General features: G+C 36.2%; 1 protein-coding gene across 1 annotated transcript in view; it reads right to left on the bottom strand.

Moving 5' to 3' along the window:
• The window catches only part of LOC124076660 (protoheme IX farnesyltransferase, mitochondrial), a 121,897-nt gene that overhangs the window by 91,465 nt on the left and 4,566 nt on the right, over positions 1 to 25,866 (bottom strand). Inside the window, exon 3 of the mRNA XM_046420708.2 lies at positions 24,874 to 25,186. Coding sequence (XP_046276664.1) covers positions 24,874 to 25,186 — 313 coding nt within the window. The remainder of the gene's footprint in view (positions 1 to 24,873; positions 25,187 to 25,866) is intronic.

Raw genomic sequence — 25,866 nt, 5'->3', positions numbered from 1 at the left:
TTTTTAATCCCATTATACTCCAGAGTAAAAAATAAACCAGATTTAATCATTCACTTATTTATTCAAAAAACGTTCACTGAATACCAAATTCATGATCAGTATAACTATGCTACTAGACAGAAGTGCCATCCAGGATATAGTTTCCCTTTCCCTCTTGTTCTTGGGAGATGACAGACAGACATTAACAACCATGACATACATAATAACTATGACACATGGTAACAAATAGTAAGAATCCTAATTCTGTGACCAACTTCAGATAAACCTAGCAAGGACTTGCCTATAACAGATGATGGTCCTGTGATCATACGATGAAGAAAAAGAAAAGTTAATCCTATAAGCCACTAACAGGAATCTAAAGAAGAGCAGGGTATAAAAGCAAAGCTACATAATTCAATCATCCATCAAGGCTACTCCTTTTGGTAGACCCTGGTGCTTCTTTCTTGGGCCAGGAAGTATCTAAGAGGGGTACTAAAATGGGGCAGTAGGAATTCACTGGAACTTGGCTCACCACTGATGAGCTAACCTGGAAACACGTCAAGATGGCACTGAAGTTGGACCTTCCTTCAGAGAAAGGAGAGAGTGGTAGGGTGAGCTATTTAACAAGTGGATGAATAATATTAAGAACAAGCACAAAAGCAAGGAAGACTAATGTCAAGAGCCTAAAGTATGTGTGACACTATCTGCCTAGATGTGCAAATCAAAAATCTAGTCAGAATTTTTTATTTTTTCCTTTCTCACTCTCCATATTCCATTCATTTAAAGATACTGTCAGTTCTGCGTCTATAAAACATTTCAAATCCATCACTGCTGCCACCATCTAGAGTCCAGTGGTTCTCAACCAGGGTGGCTGTGCTCCCCAGGGGACATGTGACAATATCTGGAAACATTTTTGATTGTCACAAATGGGAGGGGCAGGTGCTACTGTCTTCTTATGGGTAGAAGCTGGAGATGCAAGAAAACATCCTGCAGAGCACAGGGCAAGTATCCAAACAGAATTTCCTGTTAGTAAAGCTGAGACTGAGGAACTCTGATGAAGTCCAAACTATTACTATAAGAGCCTCTTCCCACAGGGCATGGTGGTGCACACCTGTAATCCCAGCAGCTCAGGAGACTGAGGCAGGAAGATCATGAGTTCAAAGCCAGCCTCAACAACTTAATGAGGCTCTGAGCAAGTTACTGAGTCCCTGTCTCAAAATAAAACAAACGGGCTGGAGATGTGGCTTAGTGGTTAAGTGCCCCTGGGTTCCAGAGTACTGTTTTCATATCATTTCACTGCTTCGAAAATCTCTCAATACAGTACCTGGAATAAAATGCAAACTCTTTCCCCTGTCAAACTCTTTCACATCTCTCTCTTTAGCTCACTCACTCTTCTCCAATCTTGAGGGCCACCTTCTGTTCTTGGCATGTAAATCCCTTTTTGGCCTCAGGATCCTTATAATTTTTTCCCTCTCTTTCTATGGCTGGCTCCTTCCTAACCTTCAGATCTCATCTAAGACATTACTTCTTTTTAAAAAAATATTTTTAAAAATTTTAGGTATACATGACAGTAGAATGCATTCATGTACTTTGATATACATAGATAGGATATAATTTCTCATTTTTCTGAGTGTACATGTTGCAGAATCATATTGGTCATGCAGTCACATACATACATACAGTAATAATGTATATTTCATTCTACTACCTTTCCTATCCCCACATCCCCTCCCCACCCCTTCCATCACTTCCCTCTACCTAATCTAAGGTAACCCTATTCTTCCCTAGTGCCCCCTGCCTTATTGTGAATTAGCATCTGCATATTAGAGAAAATATTCAGCCTTTGGTTTTGTGGGACTGGCTTATTTCACTTAGCATGATATTCTCCAACTCCAACCATTTACTGGAAAATGCCACAATTACACTCTTCTTTAAAGCTGAGTAATATTCCACTGAATATATATACCACATTTTCTTTATCCATTCATCTATTGAGGGACACCTAGGTTGGTTCCATAGCCATGGTGAATTGAGCTACTACAAACATTGATGTGGCTGCATCACTATAGTATGCTGATTTTAAGTACCTTGGGTATAAACTAAGGAGTGGGATAGCTGGGTCAAATGGTGGTTCCATTCCCAGTTTTCTGAAGAATCTCCATACTGCTTTCCACAGTGGTTGTACCTATTTGCAGTCCCACCAGCAATGTAAGAGTGTATCTTTTTTCACCACTCCTCACCAACATTTATTATTGCCTGTATTCTTAATGATTGTCATTCTGACAGGAATGAAATGAAATCTTAGAGTAGTTTTGATTTGCATTTCTCTAATTGCTAGAGATGTTGAACACTTTTTCATGTATTTGTTGATCAACTGCATTTCTTTTTTAGGGAGAACTTCCTGGATCATCTCATCTAAAACAGACATGACCTGTTATACCCTTACTCGTACCACTCTGTTATTTCTTTTACAGTACTAATCACACTCTGGCTCTTCATGGGAATACAAACTCCATGAAGGCAGGTGCCCTGTCTGTGTAGTTCTCTGCTACATTTTTAGGGCTACCAGTGTGCAAGCCATAGTGTAGTATTTACTGGCGGAGAGATGAGGAGATTGGTGGCTGCCAGACTGCAGAATACCCAGCGGAGGAGTTTGTACCCCATTGGTAGCCAGTAGAGAAGTCCCTGACAGTCTACTGCAAGACAGTGAACAGTAAGTACCTGGCAGCAATGTGCACAGTGACTTACAGAAGCAGAAAGTTTCATAGAGAACCAATCTATAAGCCTGTACCATTAATTCACAATGAAAAAAGATAGTTAGAGGGGAACTGAAGAGTTATAAGGAATATTTTGAATGAGGAACCACTAGGACCTGGTACCTGTGAGAGACAGCAACAGTGAAAAGGAATGAAAGGTAAAGTGTTGCACTTAGATGACATTGAGAGGAATTACAACATTAATGGAAAGAAGGAAATTAAGGAAAAAGGTGGTGGAGTTGGCTAGTCTTTAGAAAATGTGCTGCTTCTGAGGAACATGGGACATCAAGGCAGAATGTACAAAAAGGAGAGCTCAGGAGAGAGATTAGGAAACAGGAGAGTCAAAAAGCTCTGTAGGCACCTGCCTAGAGGCCACAGCTGAACCTGAAAGGAAAGAAGAGATAAATGGGCAGCATGTACCGTGTCAAGAGTATGTGAAAATGTCAGTACTTTACAGATAGGACAAAGGAAAGAATATACAAAACAGAGAATACTTGAAGGACCATGATGACGAGGTGGCAGGAATATCCAATAAACATGTGAGGTGACAAAGGAAGCAGGACAGGAAGGTGCCACTGTAGCTATGAACAGGTACATGTTAAAGAAGCTGATAATTCCTCATGATCACAAGTTGGTTAGCATGTCCTTTAATTCAGTCTTCTCTGCAACATGCAGAAGTCCTTTATGGCTCTACCATAGGCACAAGGCTCTTCCTAATTTCTAGATCACATCTCTTTCTTGATTTTCCATTATTTCTTTGGTTGTGCTCAATGGTAGTTTGCAAGGTGACTTAAGTTTATGTGCTGAGATTACCATCTATATATAGACCTAGCTTTCTACTGCTATAATATATACCTGAAATAATCAATTTATAAAGAGAAAAGGTTTATTTTGGCTCAGAGTTTGGAAAGTTTTACTCCGACTGCTTTCTAGTCTGTGCCCAGGCAGCACATCATAACAAAATTGTGTGGTGTAGCAAAACCACTCACACCATGGCTAGGACATGAATGAGACAAAGAAACAGAAGGGACCAAAGTCCCACATTCTCTTCAAGGGTACACCCTCAATGGCCAAAAGACCTCCCACTTAGCTCCATCTCTTTAAAAATTTTACTACCTCTCAATAGTGTCACCCTGGAGAACAAGCCTTTAATATGCTCACTTTTGAGGGGAGCACTGAAGATCCAAACTATAGCACCATCTGAACCAAAAGTCTCTAAGAGAACGTATTTTGGGGAAGAGGTTATTCCTTTGACTTGATAGTTTCAAATGTGGTATCCATCAGAATCTCTCTGGGGAAGATTTCCCTCCAGAAAAGAGGAGACAGTCACAGATTTAAGCAGAACAAATCTCAGGAGTGAGGGTGCAGGTTTGGATGAAGACAAGAAAAGAAAGAGAAGATTAGGAGTGGAAGACAAAGAAAAGGCTGACCAGAAATCATCAAGACAAACACATCCAGAAGAAAAGCAAGATGGCTGAGGAAGTGAGTCTTCTGGGCCAGAAAACATGGCACTGCCCCTTCCCTGTTTGGGGGACAGTCTGGCCCAGATACAGTACTGTAAGTCATAACACAGTGTACAAAAGGTACCTAAGACCAGCTAACAACCACATGGGGCAGGGACAGCAATCAAAGATACAGTATTTATTTCAAAAGAAACATTCCAGAAGAAAATTTTGACTCTTAATTCTGAAATGACATATGCCCCAAAGAAACTGCCATGATGATTCCAGGCTTTGAAAAACAGTGGTTACTGTTTTCAAAGAGATAGAAAAGCTTCTTCCTCCTCTTTTTTTTTTTTTTTTTTTTTAATATTTTTTAGTTCCAGATGGACACAATACTTGCATTTTCTTTACATTTTTTTTTTTAAATGTGGTGCTGAGGATTAAACCCAGTGCCTCAAACATATTAGGCAAGTGCTCTACCACTGAGCCACAACCTCAGCCTGAACATATTTAATGACCATCAAGAAAGGCACCACTTTTAGAATAAAAACAACATTTCTTTGGGGATACTCAATCACAGCACCCCTCTTTGAGGATGTTCTGGTTCTTTACAGCTGTCACACCATAAACAGCAAAGCCACATGAATAGGTCATTATTAAAGAATGAGAGACATCTCGTTTTGCACAAGTCAATGGCTTTCCAGATGAGTTACACAGCTCCTCACATACTGCAGTGTCTCAGTGACAAGCAGGATGTAAGAACGATCCATAACACCCAGCCTACTTCTCAGTTGTACCAAAAGAATTCTACTAGGAAGGAGGCTGATAATATCAGCAGGAGAATTTGAGGCAAAAGAGACTGCAGAGTTTTCCATCGTAAAATCAGACTAAATAAACTGCTTCTATCTACAGAATAAATCAGTCGAAATAATTATTAGCTACATTTTAAGGCTTGTATCTAAAACCAGAAAGACTACTCATAAACTGCAGTAGGTATAAGAAAATCCAATAGAACCTCTTGATATATACTCAGTATAATGTAGAATCAGTAAAATAAAGAACCACTTTAAATATCTCTAAATATGCAGATCAACATTTAGTAGTATCCTTTTAAATATTTTTTAAAGTCAGTTGCCCTCAAAATAAACAAGAAAATGCCATAACCAATGAACTGTCAAAAATAATAATGCTTTCAAAAGAAAATTCACTTTAGTTAAAGTTTAAGAAGATAATGGTTACATGAAAGGAAAACTTAAGAAGTATCTTATTATTTTACTTTTAATTCATCCTACAGTTTGGGTGATAAACAATATGGAAAACATTAGATTTTTGATCAATGGGTCTGTGATACGTTGAAAAGAGATGGAAAGTAGTTTACAAAAAAACAACAAAGGAAAATGATCAAAGTTTTAGGAAGAAGTAACAATGACTAAAATTACAAAATGAAATTACTGTCTAATTTTAAAATGTACAAATAGTAAATGGTAACACATACAAAAGTGATAGCGACTATTTATTATAAGGGAGAAAATTTAAATTTTGTAACATTTCTAAAGAGGATCAAGGCTAACAAAGAATGTTATTTACTTACATCACCATGCAATTAATTTAAAAGAGAAAGGCAGAGAGGATTGATAAACTGTACAAGTAAAATTGACCAAAGCAATATTCTCATACAACACTGCCACAACTGTAATTAAACTTTTCATTGATTTCCTGGGATTCATTACATAAAATCATTTTGCAACACCAGGATCTCATTAAAAATGAATGTAATATATTCTTTCATTAATAACTCTTAAAATTATATTTTATTTGGTAATCTCATATTTTGGCCCTTCACAAATAAACATAAAATCAATACTATCAAAGAAGCATGACTCATCCAATACAGACTCTGAGACATGGCACTATGGCCCAGGGTAACTCTGAGAATCTAGGATGAATAATATTCTCACACTGCACAGACCTTGACCCATCTCCTCTTCTGGGTGGTTGGTCAGCCAAAGAACTCCAAGCTTTCTCATAAAAAAGATTCAGTAGGAATCTTCATTAAAGGCAAGCCTTACTACTAGGCTCCATCTTAGCGTAACTACAGCTATTAATCAATTCTGAACCAATGGCCTGACCTAAAACTGATATGGCCTCCTTCTCCATGGTCTTACCTGTCTGCCTCCTCCAGTAAGAATTACTAAATATATTCCCTGTAACTAAAGAAATAGAAATACACACACACACAACACACACACACACAACACACACACACACACACACAAACATACACAAACACAAACACCACATTTTGAAACAATTACAAACCGACCTGACTGGCCTACAAGAAAGTAAACATCCTGTTGAGAACTGACTATGAGAACAAGTCAAAGAATTATATGTGGTCTCTTGGAGCTAAGTGCTAAAAGGAAAATAGGGCCCTCAGTCCTGGGATTGCAAAGAAATTAATTCTGCCAACCAACAGTGAAGTTGGAAGGGGACCTTGAACTACAGCTGAAAACAATAAGCTCAACTGACACCTTGCTTCTAGTCCAGTGAGACCCTGAATAGAGACTGGACCAGGCCCACAAGATTTCTGACTTATAGAAATGGTAAAACAATGACTCTTTTGTTTTAAGCTGTTAAGTTTGTGGTAATTTGTTTTGCAGTCATAGAAAACTAGTGTACTGTAAGGAGGGTGGCATTAAAAGATGACTCTAACAGCAACACAAAAGACTGGATGAAGGGGAGAAAATTTACCCACAAAACGACTTACAGGCCATTGCAGTGTTAGGTGAAAAGCAATAAGGCATGAACTGGATGGCCTCAGTGTAAACAGGGTTCAATAAGTATTTAAGGTGGTAACCAGGGCTTCATTACTGAATAAATATGAACAGTTATAATAAGAGCTAAATAATTCAGTAACTCAAAGAATAAATGAAATGTTAAAAGATAAAAGAGAGTCAACTAGCCTAACCTTTCTCCTAGTATAATCATCCCTTCTACAATATTCCAGTGTATGCTATCTCCAAATTTGGTGCCAGGAAGTTATTGCTCCCTGAGCAATGTTTCCTGCTCAGAAGAGATCTAGCTACTCCAACATTATCTTGCCAATCAAGTCAAAACCAACTTCCTTGAAATACCTACCAATGGATGCAATTTATGTCTTTTTGAGCAATAATGAATTAATTTTTACTTTTTTGACACAACGCTTAAATTACCCAAACGCAACTAACCCCACAGTCTCTGCTTCTGCAAGTGAAATATCCCGGAAACCAATCTCACCTGACTTTCTGTTCATACTTTCTAGAAACACTGTTGTTTTTCACTATTTCAAAAGTACTTAGCACAGAACCTGGTAATAACAAGGGTTTAAAAAGTACATTCTTAGTAATTATTAAAATGTAATTCCTAGAATTCTAGATTAAATACTTTTCTGGCCACTAAACTTGGACATTACATGTAAAAGTTGTGCTTAAAGGAATTTACACACATCAAGCTCCACATGCTCGGACATTAAACCTCATCTCTCTTCTTCTAGGTGAGTGACCAGATAGCAATCCTTTAAGAAATGTAGTCTATAAATGACAACGATAAAAACAAAACTTTTGTTTCTGAAGAACTTTATAATGCAAAGTGTTTTTACCTTTTTTTAAAAACTTTATTAGTTCACTTTTTTTTTTTTTTAATGTGTGCTGAGGATCAAACCCAGTGCTCCACACATGCTAGGCAAGCACTCTACCACTGAGCCACAACCCTAGCCCTGTTTCTTAATTCTCAAAAGCAATGCATTTCAAAAGTAGGGAGTGAATACCTTAGGGACATGGTAAGAAAATAAGAGAAGCCTCACTTTTATTTAATTTTTTAATTGTGTGTGTGTGTGTGTAGTGTGTTAGGGATAGCAAGTGCTCTACTACCAAACTAGATACTCAGTTCTAATTCTTTTAAAACCTGTATTTGGTGTGTATTAAAATGAATATACTGTGTATGGGTTCATGTATTTTACTTTTAAGTAACTATACATTTATATATTTATATATAATAGCATAAATTTCATAAATATTTAAGTACACTTGTTTTTTACTTTATTTTTTTTAACCACCGAAACACATCACTAACAAACTTTGGAGAACCCTATTCTAAAACAAACAACAACGCAAGCAATGCTAGTTACTAATGTCTGATTTTTTTACACATGGAGAACTGTAAATCAGTTTATGTATAATATTTGGCTCTCTGCTTTATGGGATCTTCTTTAATAAATACTCCAAAGATTAATCTACACAAGAAAATCCCACTAAATTAGGTGAAAATGCACACTCACGCAACTGCCTAGTGGAGTACAAAACCTCAAACCAGCAAGTCAAGCTTTAACACTGTATCCCTGGGAGAGGATCCATGATAAACTCTTACATTCAAGTTTTAAGGGGAACTTCAAAGAGTCAGAGAGGAGGGATCTCCTATTGGGGGTGGATAAGAGGAGCCCTACTGTACATAGTTACTTCCGCAAAAAGAGGGGGCTTTATTTATCACCTGTAAACCAAGGCTTTACCTTGAGAGCCACGGCCAATGACCCCTGGCATTTTGCCAGAAGTAATGGTTGAGAGGTGAGCCATTAAGATGATGATAATTAAGTTAAGCTGCTGTGACTGGATGATGCTGGATTGAAACAGGCTGTGTATTCAATTGTATATAGACCCCTGCTGTCCGACAATAGGCCGCTCCTGCTGCCTCGGCACCCTCTACTTAGGAGTTCTCCCGGGAATTCCTGGAGAGTTAGGGTTAGGGTTAGGTTGGTTGGTGAAGTTCCCGTGGAGAGAGTTCCGGTGTGTGTGTGTGTGTGTGTGTGTGTGTGTGTGGTGGTGTCCCTGAGAGGGCCGCGTGGGTGGACTTGGGGGGGGGGGAGTTCGGAAATAAAGTTTGTTCCTCCTTGAGTGGTTCCTGATTTGTGCCCAGCCAGACTGCGGCAGCTTTATAGGGCCTGCAGTGCAAATTTAGCCAGCCTCCCTAGTCCTAGCCTCACAGAATACTTCTCAGAGCATCAATTAAGCACTTGGAAGGTTTTGCAAAAGGTTTTCTTAAAGAAGCAATTTTATCAAGATTTTTTTTTAAAGTTCACTAGTTTGAGAATTATTGGTCTCTGAACATAAGCATAATGGATGCACTTCATTTCCTTTCTAAGATCATCAATTAAAAGTAATCATAAGGATTATATTTAAAAACTGGTGATCTACATCCTGCTTTATTATCTCTGTCTCTTATTGCCCCATTTTTAAAGCACTCACCCCAAAAGAATTAAGTAAAAAAACAACATTCCAATAAATCAATCTTGATAATTATCAATTCTGATAAAAGATTGGTAGAAAGATTAAAACCACTGGCTAAATGAGATTTTGAGGTTCTCTATAGATTTCAAATTATCCTTATGATCTATTATATCTCATTATCCTCCATAGCAGATACCTCGTAATATTGTAATCCAAATTCCACAAACCTAAGATGTATTGTCTTTAATTAGAAAGTTGACCAAGAGAAGGAAGTTAATGAATTTCCATGTGGTTTTGTTCATGCATGGGTCCAAGCATGGAATAAGTTTTTATTAGCAGATCTCAAAGTACAAAATAATATAACTTAATTCAAAGGCAGGAGTTAAAGTCTCTTCTGATTTTCGAATGAGAACATATTTTTGATTGAAGAGCTGTTCCTATGATTTCCATTTCTATTAACACCTTAAGCTTCAAATGGTTGAATTTCTAATTTAAGTGAATGCTGTAAGCATCACAGGTTGGCAGCATTCTGTGAACTTCCTAATACAGTCATCTTACCAACACACATATCAAAGGAGGTAGTAATTCTTATTGTTAAGTTCAGATGATGATGAGAGGCAGAGTATTTTATTCTCAGACACATTAAAGGATATCAATCAGAGGTAACTGATTACAAACCATAACCACTTCTGGATGAAAGACAAGACTTTTTATAGAGATTTAAAGTAACACAGCTGCAAAACTAAGAACTTATTAGGTAGGGCTTCCTGTCCCCCGCCACCCCCATATACTTAATGATCAAGGCTAGTGGAAAGTCTCAGAATAAAACTGAATCTCTCAACTTCAAACTTACTGAAAAACACTATTACCAAAATGAAACATTTAAGTATGGTCACCAGGGCAATTCACCAGGATGCATTTGGTTTGCATTTAGCAGTCAGAAAAAGGAAAATGAAGTATCCCTCAAGTCTGATAAATACTTAAATAAGAGTTGTTCAATATTAAGCAAGTTATACAACACTGAGATTCTAAGACTGTTCTTTCAATTACAGTTTTTCCTTGAAACAAAGAGCTCTTCTACTTTTTTTGAAATACTTTTCCATAAAACTGATGCCTAAAATTGAAAGGTTTAAAAAGTGGAAACGTGTCTATGTAAATGAAGTTGATAAGAAGGAATTGATACTGGAGCAGCTTTTCACTCAAATGGTAAAGCTTTATCTCAGTCTCTTATCAAAATTATAAGCTTGATTGTCCAGAGAGTAGATATTATATAAGAAAAACATTTAAAATAATTAAGAATCAACTACATTTGATTATTTTTCACAAAACGTGTAACAGGTCAATAAAATGGACCTACTCACTTGTTCATCTGTACACAAATGCATACACAAAGTTTCATTATTGTCTTTTTCACTGAGAATTTTTATTTACTTCCAGTAAGGAAATCATTATGTAACAGTGTTGAGTACATAGGTAAAGTATTCAAGAGAACTTTCTAGCAAGAAGGATCTTTTAGAAATAAGTTTTATATTTCAAACAAATAAAAGAATTCTGCTATTGGTTCTATTATTCCTTTAAGTGAATGTGAAAATCAATAGTCATTTCCCAAGTCTAAAAGTAATTCATAGACTACATTCATGTTTACTACTTATCTAGAGGGAAAAGAAAAGAAATAAAACTCTAAGCTGTAGTCTGCATCATTTAGAAATAAGCAAAGTGAAGTATTTGAGGATCCCTCTAAACTCCAAAGGAGTACAGTTTTCACAGTTTGATGAACTTTAAGAGCAACATGGTGCGGGGCTATCTTCAATCCCCTCGTTATGCTCTACACAAAATATGGCAGCAAATTATAAACTTCAGGACATAATGACAGCTGGTGAAAGACATGTAATAAAAAACAGACTGAGATCTACAAAAACACAGTAGCCCAAAGTCACTGGTTTAGATAGAATGCTTTTCAGCTATAGCTAAGTGATGAACTACTACAGTACAGTAAAATATAGTCATGTGCTGCACATGACATTCTAGCCAACAAGGCATCACATAAACAACAGCAGTCCTGGAAGATATATATTGCCTAGTGACACTAGCACATTTTAGTTTGTGTAATTAACTGTCTATGATGTTCACACAATGAAAGCTCCTGACAGTGCATTTCTCTGAACATGGTTTTGCCATTAAGTGATGTGTGACTACAATAGATTACCTGTAATTAAAAGGCTAAGCTGTTCAAAATTCTGCAAATGATGTCCACAGAGTTTACTATACATTTTTTTCTTCTCCCAGTAAGCTACTGGGTTTTTTTTTTTTTAGCACTTATTATGTGCAAAGCACTGGGCTCAACAAAGGGAATGTGACAATAAATAAGATAGAGAAGGTCCCTATTCTCCTGGGGCTTCTACCCTGGTGAAGATTCAAGTTGATGATGCTACTCACAAGAGGGAAGAACAGGCAGAGAGGAGGAAAGGCCACAACAGGTGAGAATTCTATTAAACTGGGTTAGTATGCTATTGGAGAATTCCCACTAGATGGAAACTAGACCTGTATTTTCTCATGTGAAATTTGGAAGCAAAGTAGTTTGTGGAGAGTGAAGAGAGACTAGAGGAGAGGTTGCTGGATGGGCTTTCCAGATCCGAAAAGTGTTTCCTCAGTGTTATGGAAACCATAAGTATTAGGGTCATCAGATAAAATACGGATTCCTAATTCTCAACCCAGACCCAGAGAAAAGGAATTTAGGGGAAAAATTTAGAGCACTAAATGTATCAAAATAAGCATCCCAAGTGTCTCAGGAGGCAAATGAAGCTAGAGAACCACTGGACAGTGAAGTCCTTTAGGTTGACAGTAGACTTTTGGGTGAAAAGAAAACTGAGCAAGAAGCCAATGCACTCAATGCAACAAAAAAGTGAGAGGCTTTCATGGTTCAGATAAATGTTCGCCAACAGCTCTCTCATGTGGCTCATTTCCATCTATAGCTGAAGTTCCAACACTGACCTGGACCTTTTCAAAGACAATGCACACTTGGGCTAGTTGGCCTTCCTCTCTTGCACAGTGTCATACAGACTGAACCTCAACACAAATGATAAGTCTCAAAATGTGTATCTGATTATTAAGATGATGGGGGAAAAATGCTGACAGATCAGGACACATTTATACACGCTACTAGAGAAGTTGAGTTGGCAAATCAGTCTTCATTTAAATATATCACATATGAAATGCACATGTTAGTGGTAGTTACAGACTAAAGGGTGGTGTTTCATTTTCCTCTGGAAAAAACCATGAAGGGGAGAAACAGGCAGCTTCAGGCCCCTTTCCAGGAAGAAGATATGTTGTTGCATAATGAGGCAGCCCAGGGATGGTTATGAGGAAACAGAAGTTGGCTACTGTCAGAGTTGACTAGGCTGGGTTTTAGATGTTTTGGCTTTTCAAATGATGGATATAGGAATTATGCTATACTTTACAACTTTGCTTGCAGCTGGACGTTGCCAAGCTGCAGAGTTCTGGAGAAGTTTCTATTAAAAGCTTCCCTTCTCTTTTGTGTAAGGAAGTCCCTGCCTTTCCACATTCTTTTCTCTTTCCTTCTTTCTGCCTGTAACAGAACATTAGGATGGTGGGGCGGGGCAGGGGGCAGGTAGGTAATCCATCTTGTGGTCTAAAGGACAAAAACCACAAGCTCATGATGACAGAGAGAAAGAAAGTACCAGGTACACTGGTGACATCCTTAAGTACTAGCTCTAGACTCTTAACTTCAGAATACTTAATCAGTGAGAAAAATTAACTCTATTTACTGTTTACTGTTTTTCAAGTTTTCACTTACATATGAAACTGAGCCAGTTTTTCTCTCTCTCTTTTTTAATGATGCAAAAATTTGTTCGAAACACTTCTCATTCTCAGGAGAAGTTTATAGTTACCTTTCCCTAGCATCTATCACACTACCCTACTTACCATTAGTTCAATTAATTTAAGAAAATGATTAATAATTAAATGATCAGAAAACAGACCAGCCTAACTAAATATATCTTTCATCAAGTTGGAACATTGGCTAATTCATCTCCACAACCTCAGTCCTTCCAGAAACTAACTGAAATAGTGGAATAAAAACAAAAATCAGAGAAAAACCTATATTAGTAATAAATTAAGTAAAGAGAAAAAACCTGCATCAGCAATAAACTGAATAAAGAGAGTATACTCAAAACCTCAAGAAACAGTTGTTAAATTTAGTACAATTGAGATTTAAATAAGACAGCTGACTCATTACTTTCATTATTTGAAAAGCAAAAAATTAGACTAACTAAATACCCACTGATAAAGAAATGAATAAATATGGTAAATAAAGGCTATCCTGATGATACCCCTTTCTCCTTCCTGATGAGGAGCAAGGCCAGAGGGAGGATGGACCATGGGCTGGGCGGGGGAGACTCCATTAGAAGACCTTCCGCCATCACAGTACAGGAATACTCAAAGACATCTGCATCACAACTAGAAAGGGCTACTGTGGTCACACTAAAAAGAAAACAGGGCCCCCCTTGCCATAATTCTTACTGAGACAATGAAGAACATTTTTCTGAGTACTTCATCCAATGTAGCAGGACACACACTAGCACCAGGCTTTGGCATGTGGGGGTACTCTTCCAACTCAGCAAGCAGTGGCATCAGAGAAGAGGTTGACACAGATACTCCATATGCCCAGAGTAGAGGCAGAGGCTTGGGGTCTGGGGTGTAGCCCAGCACTTGCCTAGAGTACCTACCTAGAATGTGTGAGGGCTTGGGTTCTATCCCACCACTGCCCCACCAAAAAACAGTGGCAACAAACCACCAAAAAACAGTGGCAACAAAACAAATGAAGAAGAATACTGGCACTGTGGTTTCAGAAATGTGATGAAAAAATCTTTTTGAGAAAAAGTTCCATTGCTGGTTGTTCTTTTAGCTTAAAATGTGAGAAAAGTCCAATGACACCAAGTGAAACTGCTAGGCATTCACACAATTTATGTATAATGAACTCCTACTATGTGCAGGAGCTGGTACAGGCAGGAAGAACATAACAATGCAAGCACACCAAATACCCCATTTCCATGGGGCTTATATTCATCTGGGGGTCTAACTACCTTCTGGAATAGTCTTGCCTTCATTCAAGAATGGATAAAGATGAGAGGCAAAATGGATCAATGCAAACTCACATACAAGATTTTACAATATTAATAAAAAAAGGAGTATGGAAGCAAAAGTTTCAATGTATTTTTGAAAATGATACACCATAAAACTGCTAGATCTCCTCAGAAGAGAAAGATCCATGCAGGTGGCTTACATCAGCCATACACCCTTCATTCTGTTCACAACCTTAGAAATATAACTGAAACACAGCAGGCACTCGGGGAGTATCAGGTGAATAAGAAAAAGTAAATTTTTACACTCTAGAAAAAACAAACCATATAAAACAGATCTTTATCTGTTTAAGAAAAATGTAAAGAAAGAAAAACTGCCTTAGTAGAATGTTAAAAGTCATGAGATGTAATAAAAAGGAGACAGCAAAAAATCAAATCAGTGCTGTACATAACACATCTCAGAGGACCTTTCCAAATGAAGTGGAAAATTATACAGAGGAAAGCAAGCAGAGAGAGTGTAACAAAGAGGCAATTACCAGAAAATGAAATAATTAGTGTTAATACAAAAAAAAAAACAAAAAAAAAAAGGCAGGGGGCGATAACCTTATCATTATTTCAGGGGGGGAAAAAAAGGAAAAATTCAACAAATAATAAACAAATTTTTTTTTTTGAATTTTCCCCAAATCAATTTATTTGCAAATGTACTTTTCTATTTAAAGAAAACTATAAAACTTCAGGGGCATAAAAGATGATCTGAATAAATGAACATGATATAATATGGTAAAGGCTCAGATCATTCCCACATCAGTATGTAAACACTGAAATTCCTATTAATATACTAGCAGAATACTTTGGGGTTGGCTAGGAAAGGAGGTAATTACAGGGATAAAGCTTCATAAATTCTTAAACTTGTGAACAGGATACTCAAACACTAGTTAAGAACTTAGTAAAAAGTGGTTCAATGTCTACTTTATACTACTAACCAAAATATACGTTCTATAAATAATTTTAACATCAAATTTGAAATCATAGAAATGTCAGATTAACAAACAGATAGATATTTAATTATAAAATACACATGTAGAAAAGTCTAAGCATGCAACAAAAATCAGAAACCCAAGGAAAAACATTAACAAAATTTGGTTACGTAAAATTAACTTTTGCACCTCAAAACACTGATAAATGAAAAGAACCAAACAAAAAATCAGACACAGGACATATGCAACAAATTAAATAAATAAAATCAAGTCTTTAATATATAAAGAACCCTCAGCTACATGTGGTATCACATGCCTATTATCCCAGTTACTCAGGAGGCTGGGGTAGGAGTTCCAGGCCATTTAGGAAGACCCTTTCAAAATAAAAAATAAAAAGGGCTGGGATGTAGCTCAGTGGTAGAGCACTTGTCAAGCATGTATAGGGCCCTGAGTTCAATCCCTAGGACTGAAAAACAAAACAAAACAAAAAACCCTTATAAACAATAAAGACAGAAAGACAAACAGAGAAGAAGTCTGGAAGGCAAAGAGTCTATTCATAAAAGAAATACAAATAATTAACAGATAAATAATATAAAACCTCACAGATATTTTTAAACATAAAATTAATAATAATAAGTTGATATGTGAAAAATATCACTTTTACATATCAAATTGGTAGTTACTTAGAAAAATACACTATTATCTAGCATCCACTGATATAGGTATGGTGGGTAAGCTTTGGTAGCAGCAACAACTGGTAAACCTTTATTGAGGGAAATCTCTCAATGAAAGTGAAAAGCTTTAAAAAGCATGGGATATCCTCTGACCCAGCAAGGTACTTGTATGTCCTTATCCTAGGAAAATCATCATAAATTTGCTTCAAAGATATTCATTACAGCACCATTTATAAAAGTAATAATAAAATGAAAACTACCTCAATAGAAGTAAATAAATTATGGTATAACTATGCAGATGTATGCCATATATCATTATAAACAAAGGCACACTTCTATGCCTTTGAAATACTTACAAAGATACATGCATAATGATATTAACAAATATTATTTTTAATAACAAGAAATTAGAGACTATTTGAATATCCATTCAAAGGGAAACAGTTCAATAAATTCAATACAATTAACACAAGGAATACTATTGCCTTAAAAAAAGAAAGTATATTTAATTGTACTGATAAAATATGTCTCTGGTATACTATTTAGGGAATAAGGCAAATAAGTGAACAGATTGTAATATGACCCCCTTTTTATAAATCAAACAAAAGATACTATATTTGCAGTTACATAGCACAATATAATCTAATAATAATTACGATTAACCTTTCTTGAAAATTTACTAGATATGGTACTAAATTATTTACTTGAATTATTCCTTATAATTCTCAAAATAATTCTTTCAGGTAGGATTATCCCCACTTTACTGATGAAGACACTGAGGCTTTGAGACATGGGAAAAAATGTGCCTGTGATCATAAAGTCAATAAACTGTATACTAGAGATTCCAACCCGGCCAGTCTAACCCCAAAGGCTGTGCTACTAACATTAAAACACAGACTGCACAGCTGAAATACTGTACGCAAAATGTCTAGTTACTATATGAACTACTGGGGACTTCTTGTACATTATTTTATGGTTTTGTCCTCAGAAAAATATTGCTTTAAATTAAAAAAAAAAAAAAAATCACCCAAGATAGGATAGACTCATTGACTAAAAAAATTAACAGTTACAAAAACATATTAAAGAGCATTACTTTTTAAAAGTTACAGAAAATATTTATACTATCTTACACATATTTAAAAAACAAAATATGATATGCATAGAAGAAAATCCACAAACTAAATAAATGTATTCAAATTTTCAAAAATGGTTATTATTTTGACATGGTGAAATTAAGCGGGGCTCTTAATCTTCTCTTTGTTTCTATTTTTCATTTTATTCACAAAAATAAATAATAGACATGATTTTAAAGTTTCAGACAATAGAAAATGTCAAGTATTTTCTCTCATATGCAGAAGCTAGAGCAAAATAAAGAAAAAAAGGGGGTCAAATATAAAGAGAGGCAAGATCAATGGAGCAGAAGGAGATTGAGAGGACAGACAGGGAAGGGGAGGAAATGCAGAATGAATCTGACAAAATTACACTGAGTGCATGTATAAATATACCACAGTGAATTGCACCATTATGCGTATCTATTAAGCACCAATTAAAAATAACTAAAAATAAAATAAAATAAAAAGACTAATAGATATATAATTATACTATAATATTTTGTAAGATATCATTAAGGTAATTATTTCCAAATATAAACTTCAAGAAATCATCATAATTCTATTCAATTAATACTTTTATAAAATGTGCAAAAGCCCTTGATACAACTACATAATAAATGAATATTACAGTGACATGGCTTTTAAAAATTAAGCCAGCAACCTAAAATAAATCTTGCACCCTTTCTTCTTGATCTTTTTCTTTTAATAAAGGACAGTATTCTAGATTCTAGGAGAAAAAAAAGATCTATACATGCATACACTACAGTTTATACCAGTTCCATCAACAGTATAATCTATTGGTTCCAATAAACATCTATTTTAGTGTTCTGGTCTCAGGAAATGTGTTGTAACTTTTCAGCACAGATGTTAGTCAGGAAAAATGTTCTGCTTTTTATTGACCTATATTAAGTATGAACTCTGTTGAGTCACCAAAGCCTCTTATGATCCTAATCCAAATAAAATTTCCTTACCCTAGTGTGGTCCATGCAACAAACTCCAAAAGCAGATTGTAAATAACTCAATTGGCAAGAGAAACTCAAGGGAGACATATTATTCCTTCTTTATAAACTCAGTCTTACTTCCTTTCATAGAAAAAAAAATCTTTAAATGACATTCACACCAGCAAATGTTTGGCTGGTATCCTGGCCTAAGTGCCAAGGCTTCAGGCAGCTGCTCCCCAGCTATCTTACAAAGGAAATGTAAGGATGATCACTATATGGCCCTTCCTTATTCTACATTTAATTATCCTTGGTATATTACTGCTATAAACAAAAGGAGCAAGGAGAGACTAGTTCTATAAAAGTGATCACTGACTCTCAGATATTTCTGTCCTGGCTATCATTAGCTCTAAATGAATTGCCCAAGATGTTAAGAGTCCAAAAGAAATCAATTCATGGATATCAGGGATTTTCTTAAAGAAAAAATCCTGCTGACACCAAGACATGTGAATTCAAGTAATAAATTAATAGGGAGGAAAAAGGTCAGAGAAGTGGGTAGGGGTCACCCAAAGGGTGCTGCTTCTTCAAATGGAATAAGCAGAAGGAAATGACTTTAATTCAATTAGTACATTTAGAAACCTGGGGCATGGAATATATAAAATCATACAAGGGTAAATTTACTGCCTTGGGACTGTTCCATCTGTGGATGCAGGTAAAGCTGTGGTTCCCTTTTTCTCTGGCTGTATCTTGCTTTTGTATGCCTGTTATGTGGTTCATATTCTGCCCAGCTGCCTTTTCCTACTTCCAGCTGGACTAACCAACTACTGCTGCTCTCACTAGGTGAGTTTTCTCCAATCCAGACAGATGACTGGGTCTGGGACTGCTATTGACTGCCTATCATGCCTCCTTCAGTTTTTGGAAGTGTCTGGGACCACAAACATCAGAATCATTTTGTATTCTGTCAAACATGCAGATCTCTGGGTCCTAGCCTGCCCTAGGTGAATTTTGGGGATAGTGGCCAGAATCACCATTTTAACAAGCACACCACAAGTGCTCCTTTCTGCACTAACATTTGGGAACCAATGAGTTAATACACACTATACAAAACAGTATGATTACTATTTGGGTGGGGAGGAGGTTACAAGGGATTGAACTCAACCACTGAGCCACAACACCACCCCTATTTTGTTTTTATTTAGAGACAGGGTCTCCCTGATTTGCTTAGCACCTTGTCGTTACTGAGGCTGGCTCTGAGCTCATGATCCTCCTGCCTCAGCCTCCTGAGCCACTGGGATTACAGGCATGAGCCACTGCACCCAGCAACAGTAAGATTATTAAATGATTAACTTCATAACTGCTTGAGATTTCTGACACCATGTTTTTAAAATTTGTTCTAGTTATACTGACAGTAGAATGCATTTTAACAATCTGTACACAAATGGAAACTTTTCCTTTCTCTGGCTGTACGTGGTACAGAATCATACAGGTAGTATAATCATACATATATAGGGTATATCTCATTCCACCAACCTCTGAAACCATATTTTACAAATCAAAAACTGAAATGCCAATTCAGATATTCAACCATATAAACCACATAAAAGGAAAAACAATAGGGGCTGGAGTTGTGGCTCAGTGGAAAAAGCACTCGCATAGCACAGGTGAGGCACTTGGTTTGATCCTCAGCACCACATAAAGATAAATAAATAAAGGTATTGTCCATCTACAACTAAAAAATATTTTAAAAAAGAAAACTTAAAAAAAAAAAAAAACAACAACCATACAACCAAAGCCAGTGTTACAGTTTAGATATGAGGTATTCCTCCTAAAGCTTACATGTGAGACAATGCAAGAAAGTTCAGAGGTAAATGATTAGATTATGACAACTTTAATAGTGGATTAATCCAAGGATATGGTCCGGTACGGTGGCTAGAGTACGTAGTTCACAGGGCGTGTATCTAGAGTATATATTTTGTCCTTGGTGAGCAGGAGCTCTCTGGTTGCCATGTCCTGAGCTGCCTTCCTCTCCAATACCCTTCCACCATCATTTTCTGCCTCATCTTGGACCCAGAGCTATGAAGTTGCACTGAACCTCTGAAACTGTAAACTAAACTAAACTTTTCCTCCTCTACATTGCTCTTGTCCAGTGTTTTGGTCACAGCAACAAAAAAACTGACTAAAACAAAAAGTATAAAGCAAGATGTGGCCAAAAGAAACATTGATCTTAAATCAGTTCACACTTTCTTCTGTTCTTAATGAAATAAACAAAATGGGAATAGACTTTAATTATTAAGTGAACTATTTAAAGCAGCTCACATATGACTCAAAGAAGAGTGACAATTATTTCCTAACTTGGCAATCAGTCAACACTGACTTCCTAATTGTCAGCTGTGGTAATTTTCTAGTTGGGCTTCTCAACAGACCTCTAGCATTTGACAGTGCAGATTACTTCCTTTATTAAGTTCAGGTTCTACTCTTATGGCTTCTGTGGCAGGACTCTTTCCTGTTTTCTTTCCTCTGACCACTCATTTCTTTGCAGATTCCCTTATAAGCCTTACCCAAACCTTAAGAGAGGAACACACACAAGCCCTTTGATACATTGCTCTCCTCAACTCTACATGTTGACCTATACTGTACACACTTCAGTAACCTTATTCACTCCCATGGCTTCACTGCCAACCCCATTTGATGATCCCTGGTTCCCCCAGGCCAGTGCTCTACCCAAGTTCCTGTTCATCATAGTAACCTGCCCACTAGATATGCCAGTGGCAACTCAAATTCCACTTGCGCACAATTGAAACCATCATCTTTTCCTCAAACCTGTTTCTTCTTTCTATAGTCACATTCTTAAGTCTCAACACCACCATTCACCAAGTTTTCCATACCAGAAGCCTAGACTTTTTTTCCTAGAGGAGGGGAAGCAAACTCACATGTTTATGGGGGCAACCAAATACCACATTTATTTTTTAAGAAATGTATGTATAGCTCTTAATACACCAAGCATGTAATTTGCAAATGTGAACTCAATTAATATTCAGAGCAACACTTCAAAGTAAGTACTACTATTATGCCTATTTTATACAGAGGTAAACTAAGACACAAAGAGATCATAGAACTTGTTCAATGTCACTCAGCTAGCACAGGAACTCTGGCTCCTAGGACAATTTACTGCTCCATCCATCAGGCTTCCTAGGTAATAAGGTTTCTATCCCAAGCACTCAATTCTGTCAAAGTAGCATGTATCAGCATAGTATGAGTGGGTATACCTGTGTTCCAATAAAACTTTACTTATAAAATAGGTGATCTTTGGTCAATAGCACTAATATAAAAGTTTTCATCTTTCTTCTACTGAAATAAATTCCAGATGGCCCCAAAACCTTAGAGAATATACAAATACAAATATTGCACAAGAAGACATGAATGAAGGCTTTTGTAACTACACAATAGTAAAATTTTCTCAGCATGAAAAGACTCAATGAATTTGAATACATAAAAGTTAAAAAATCAGTGGGGAAGTAAAATAAAACAACAAAATACCACAACTAAAGAAAAAGAAAATGGTATAAAAGGAATATTTTTAATGAATGTGATGGATAAAATGTTAATTTTCTTTATTTACTTGCAATTAGTTGGAAATGAACCTATCAGTGCCTCCCATGCTGTTAGGCATGGTGTTGGGTGTTTTAAATTTATTATTGATTTAATTATTAGAAATAATTAAGAATATAAGGGATATCAAAGATACAAGAGGCAAACAACAGAAGAAAAAAATATACCTGATCAAAATAAGAGAAAAAGATGATAAATCCCACAAAAACCTACTCAATGAAAATTTACAAAAATCTTTCAATGAACAAACTGGCAAAAATGGTAAAGACTACATGTAGGAGTAGAGTGAGACAGAAACAAATTGGTTGACATCAAAAATTAAAATGTTTAAAGTTAGCCACTGTATTCTTACACACTTATCTTACAGATAATGTCATGTACTCATGCAGAGACTTATGGGAACACAGTTAATCAAATAATTGTTTTTAATTGCAAAAAGTTAGCAATAACCTAAATACTTACCTGTAAAGGAATACTTAAAGAGTGGCAGATCCATTAAAGGAACAGTATGCTGTGAGGTGAATACTGTCAGTGAAAGCTATGTTTACAAGATAATTGCAAGTTACACAACTATATGTAAATATATGGAAAAAGGGAGAGAAAGCAAATGATCCTACTATTTCTGTTAAAGAAAACAATTATATCTATATCTGTATATATAAAGAAAAGGCTATATTTCAAGTAGTTTTTCAGAAAAGGCACTTTTTCAGTTTAAGATGTATATTTAAACTTTTTTTAAAATAACATACCTATATTAATTTAACAGTAATTAAGACACTTAAAATATAAATAAGGAAAACCATAAAGTGATCATATTCCTCAAAAAAAAAAAAAAAAAAAAAAAAAACCTTCCAGAACTTTCCACTGCTGTGGTATAATAGCCCAACTCTCAACATGACCTCTGCCTAACTCTTCAATCTCAGTAAGTACCTCTCCTGTGTGACACTTAAGCCATACTATGTTACTCAAAGTCATACTGCTATTCCCTAAACATGCCAGGATGAACTGGCTTCTTTGCCTTTATAAAGGCTTCAGTCACTGCTTAAAATTCCCCTCCTTAATTTCCCTTCCTAGGTAATGCTCATTTCCCTCAAGCCCCTGTACAGGTAGAAACGATGTATCTTAAACAATCAAACAGACATCTGTAATCATCTGCCAATTAACCTTTCAGTGGCTCCCTCGCTTCAGGCATGCTGTTGGGAGTTTAGATGCATTATGTGATTTCATTCCTAAACCACTGTTATCATTCCTAATATACAGATGTGGAAATAGTATCAATAAAGTTAAGGAACTGCCCAAAGTCTCACTGACTAGTAAATATCACAGCCAGGATCAGAACTCAAGACTGAGGCCCAAAACCAGTTTACTGAAGAGGTTGAGAGGATCTGACTGGATATAAGACAGGCAAGCCAGTCTTCCACAGACAGGGAGAACAAGTATAGGTGAAAGGATTGACCCTAGTCACAGGGTAGAAGATGGAGAAAGGGAAAGGTATGATTGTGGGGAAGAGTTTAACCATTCCAGATTACAATGTTCCTTTAAAACCAGGCAGCTGAGGCAGGAGGCAATATGGAAAAAGAGTAGATGAGTGGAAGTCAGGAAAACTGAAAGCAATATTTTGGCAAAGCTAGTCTGGCAGCTCTGAGTAGCATGAACTGCCACATTGGGGAGAGGGAAGCAGGGAATAAAAGTAGAGAGGACAGTTAGGAGCTACTGCAAAAAAACAATGTCTCCATTTCTTTGGGACTTGAACTAGGAATGATGGCTTAGGAAATGAAGATAAGAAAGCAAATCTTATACGTATTACAAAAGATTCTCTTGGTAACAGATGTTTGACTAGAGCAAAGGATTAGACTGAGAGGCCTCATTTCTTGAGTGACATCCATATGACCATATCTCTGGTCATTCTTAATATGTTAACAACATGACACCCCGACCACTTGTGTAATAACAAAAAATTAACTTCTTTAGAAATGTGATTTCTTGCCTAGTTAGCATAAAGCACAAAGATATGTTTTCAAGGATACCTGTAGAATCAGTCTCTCTAGAGTTACACTATGCAAGTCTCTTTAGAGTTACTAAATTCTTCAGCTCCTTCATCAAACTCCCCCTATGTCTATTTATCATCGCTCCAAAAATATTTTCATTAAGCGAAGTTGGGTACTCTTGGAGGAAATTGTCTGGCTTACCTCTTTTCACTCTGAATTTTCAAAGACAAGTGAACAACATCAATCTTTCCCTGATACTTCTCTACTTTCAAAAGCTTCCCTGTCTCATCGGTTCATCTGACTCCATAACATCACTTAGCACTTTCTGTCCTTCAATAGTACTTGGTTTAACCTCATCATCTGAGAGTGATTCAGGACATACTACCCAAACAGGGTTAGCACAAATAGGTAATGTAAAAGGTGAGCTATAAAATGAGAATAATAATGCTTGTCCTGATTCACAAGGTTGTTGTCACATCCAAAGGACATAATTATGGGTTAATATCCAACTATAGACAAAAAAAAAAAATTGGTTCAATGTGTTAGCATGAGCCAAACAAATAAACAAACCAGTGGTTCCCAACCTCCTTTCAGCAAAGCAGTCCCTACCCCTGTGCCCATGGGACAGTCTCAGGGGCACTCCAAGGAGCAAAACATAGAAGTGATCTGGGAGTCCAGGTAGCCATTGTGGATTCACACGAAGCCCAGCAACTCAATTTTTTTTTTTTTATTCTAGAACTCAAATACTGCATTTTAAAAATGTGGTAGGTATACAAACATTAAAGGCAAAGAAAAAGCAGGTAAACATTCTAATTATAAATGAAAGATTAGTTTTAATACAACAATTCTAGTGTGATACTATTTACAATTCTGTGTAAACAGAATGCAAAAAACAATGATTCTGAATCCTAATAAAGTTGAAGAGAAGAAAAATACTAATAAAGGATTTACAGTTTCAAGCTACTTGGGAACAATAAATAAATTAGCTCTTTAATTAAAATAAAGCTGCAAGTAGGTGTTCACATCAGAAAAACCAAGTACCTGTGAGTTTGATCTTGGAGAGGCGAGCCAAAATCCCTGGCAAATCATCCACATGCAGTTTCATCTCTTTCCACTGCTTTTCCTCTTTTCCCACATCTGTTGGGCTTTCAACGATGGAGGCAGACTCTAGTTCTATTAGTTGCTTTTCACTTGGGTTTCTAGACAAAGGCAGGCTGGGGGTTGAAAGAGATCTCATCTCATATATTTCTGCTTTGGCTTGACCTGACGATATTTTTTCAAGGAAAGGAGATGCTACTGGTTCTGGCTTAGGTTTTACTTGCTGGTTGAGGCTTCTATTCAGCTGCGTCACATACTAAACCAAAAGAAACAAACAAACTCATATGTTACTCTAAAACTAAGCCTTATAATACTTTTAAATGGTTGTTTACTAGCATCTTCCATCAGTAGTTTAAAACTAAATTTGTGAGGTGCTCCATAGTTCACATATCTCATTTAATCTTCTTAAAAGTTGCTAAAGAAGATTAATTATATTAATCTCTCTTTTTAATTTACATATGAGGACACTAAGGTTCTGAAATTGACAAAACCAAGAGCTAATAACCAGATATAAGTAGCTCTGGGATGAGGAACTACCTCAGAGGGTAACTAGTTAAATGTCTTTTTCATTATGTCAGAATGACTTGAAATTACAAATGTCAGCCTTAGATATGACCTACAACTGATGAGTGAATTCAGAGTTGTTTTTTTAGGCATTATATATATTTGAATACAAGAGGATTGAGATAAGTTATCATTGCCCATTATAAAATGCCCCACAAATTACAAAATTTATTTGAGTCTATTCAGAAATCTATGTGTTAAAAAGACTTTCAAATGCACTGCTGATTTAAGAAAATAAGAAGACCATGTTGTTAAAATAATCATTTCTGTATTACTTATGTACTTACAGAACTTCAAAGAATTTAAAAAGATAGATCATAAAAGTTCAGCTTTTCCTAATTTTAGCCCAGTCGAAATATGCCAGAAGTTTTC

This window comes from Marmota monax, unplaced genomic scaffold (assembly GCF_021218885.2).
Source record: "Marmota monax isolate L192 unplaced genomic scaffold, Marmota_monax_Labrador192_F-V1.1 WCK01_AAM20220418_F8-fsc00251, whole genome shotgun sequence".
Classification (NCBI taxonomy): Eukaryota; Metazoa; Chordata; class Mammalia; order Rodentia; family Sciuridae; genus Marmota; species Marmota monax.
Note: the sequence above shows the minus strand (reverse complement) of the source record. Positions and strands in the feature narration are given on the sequence as shown.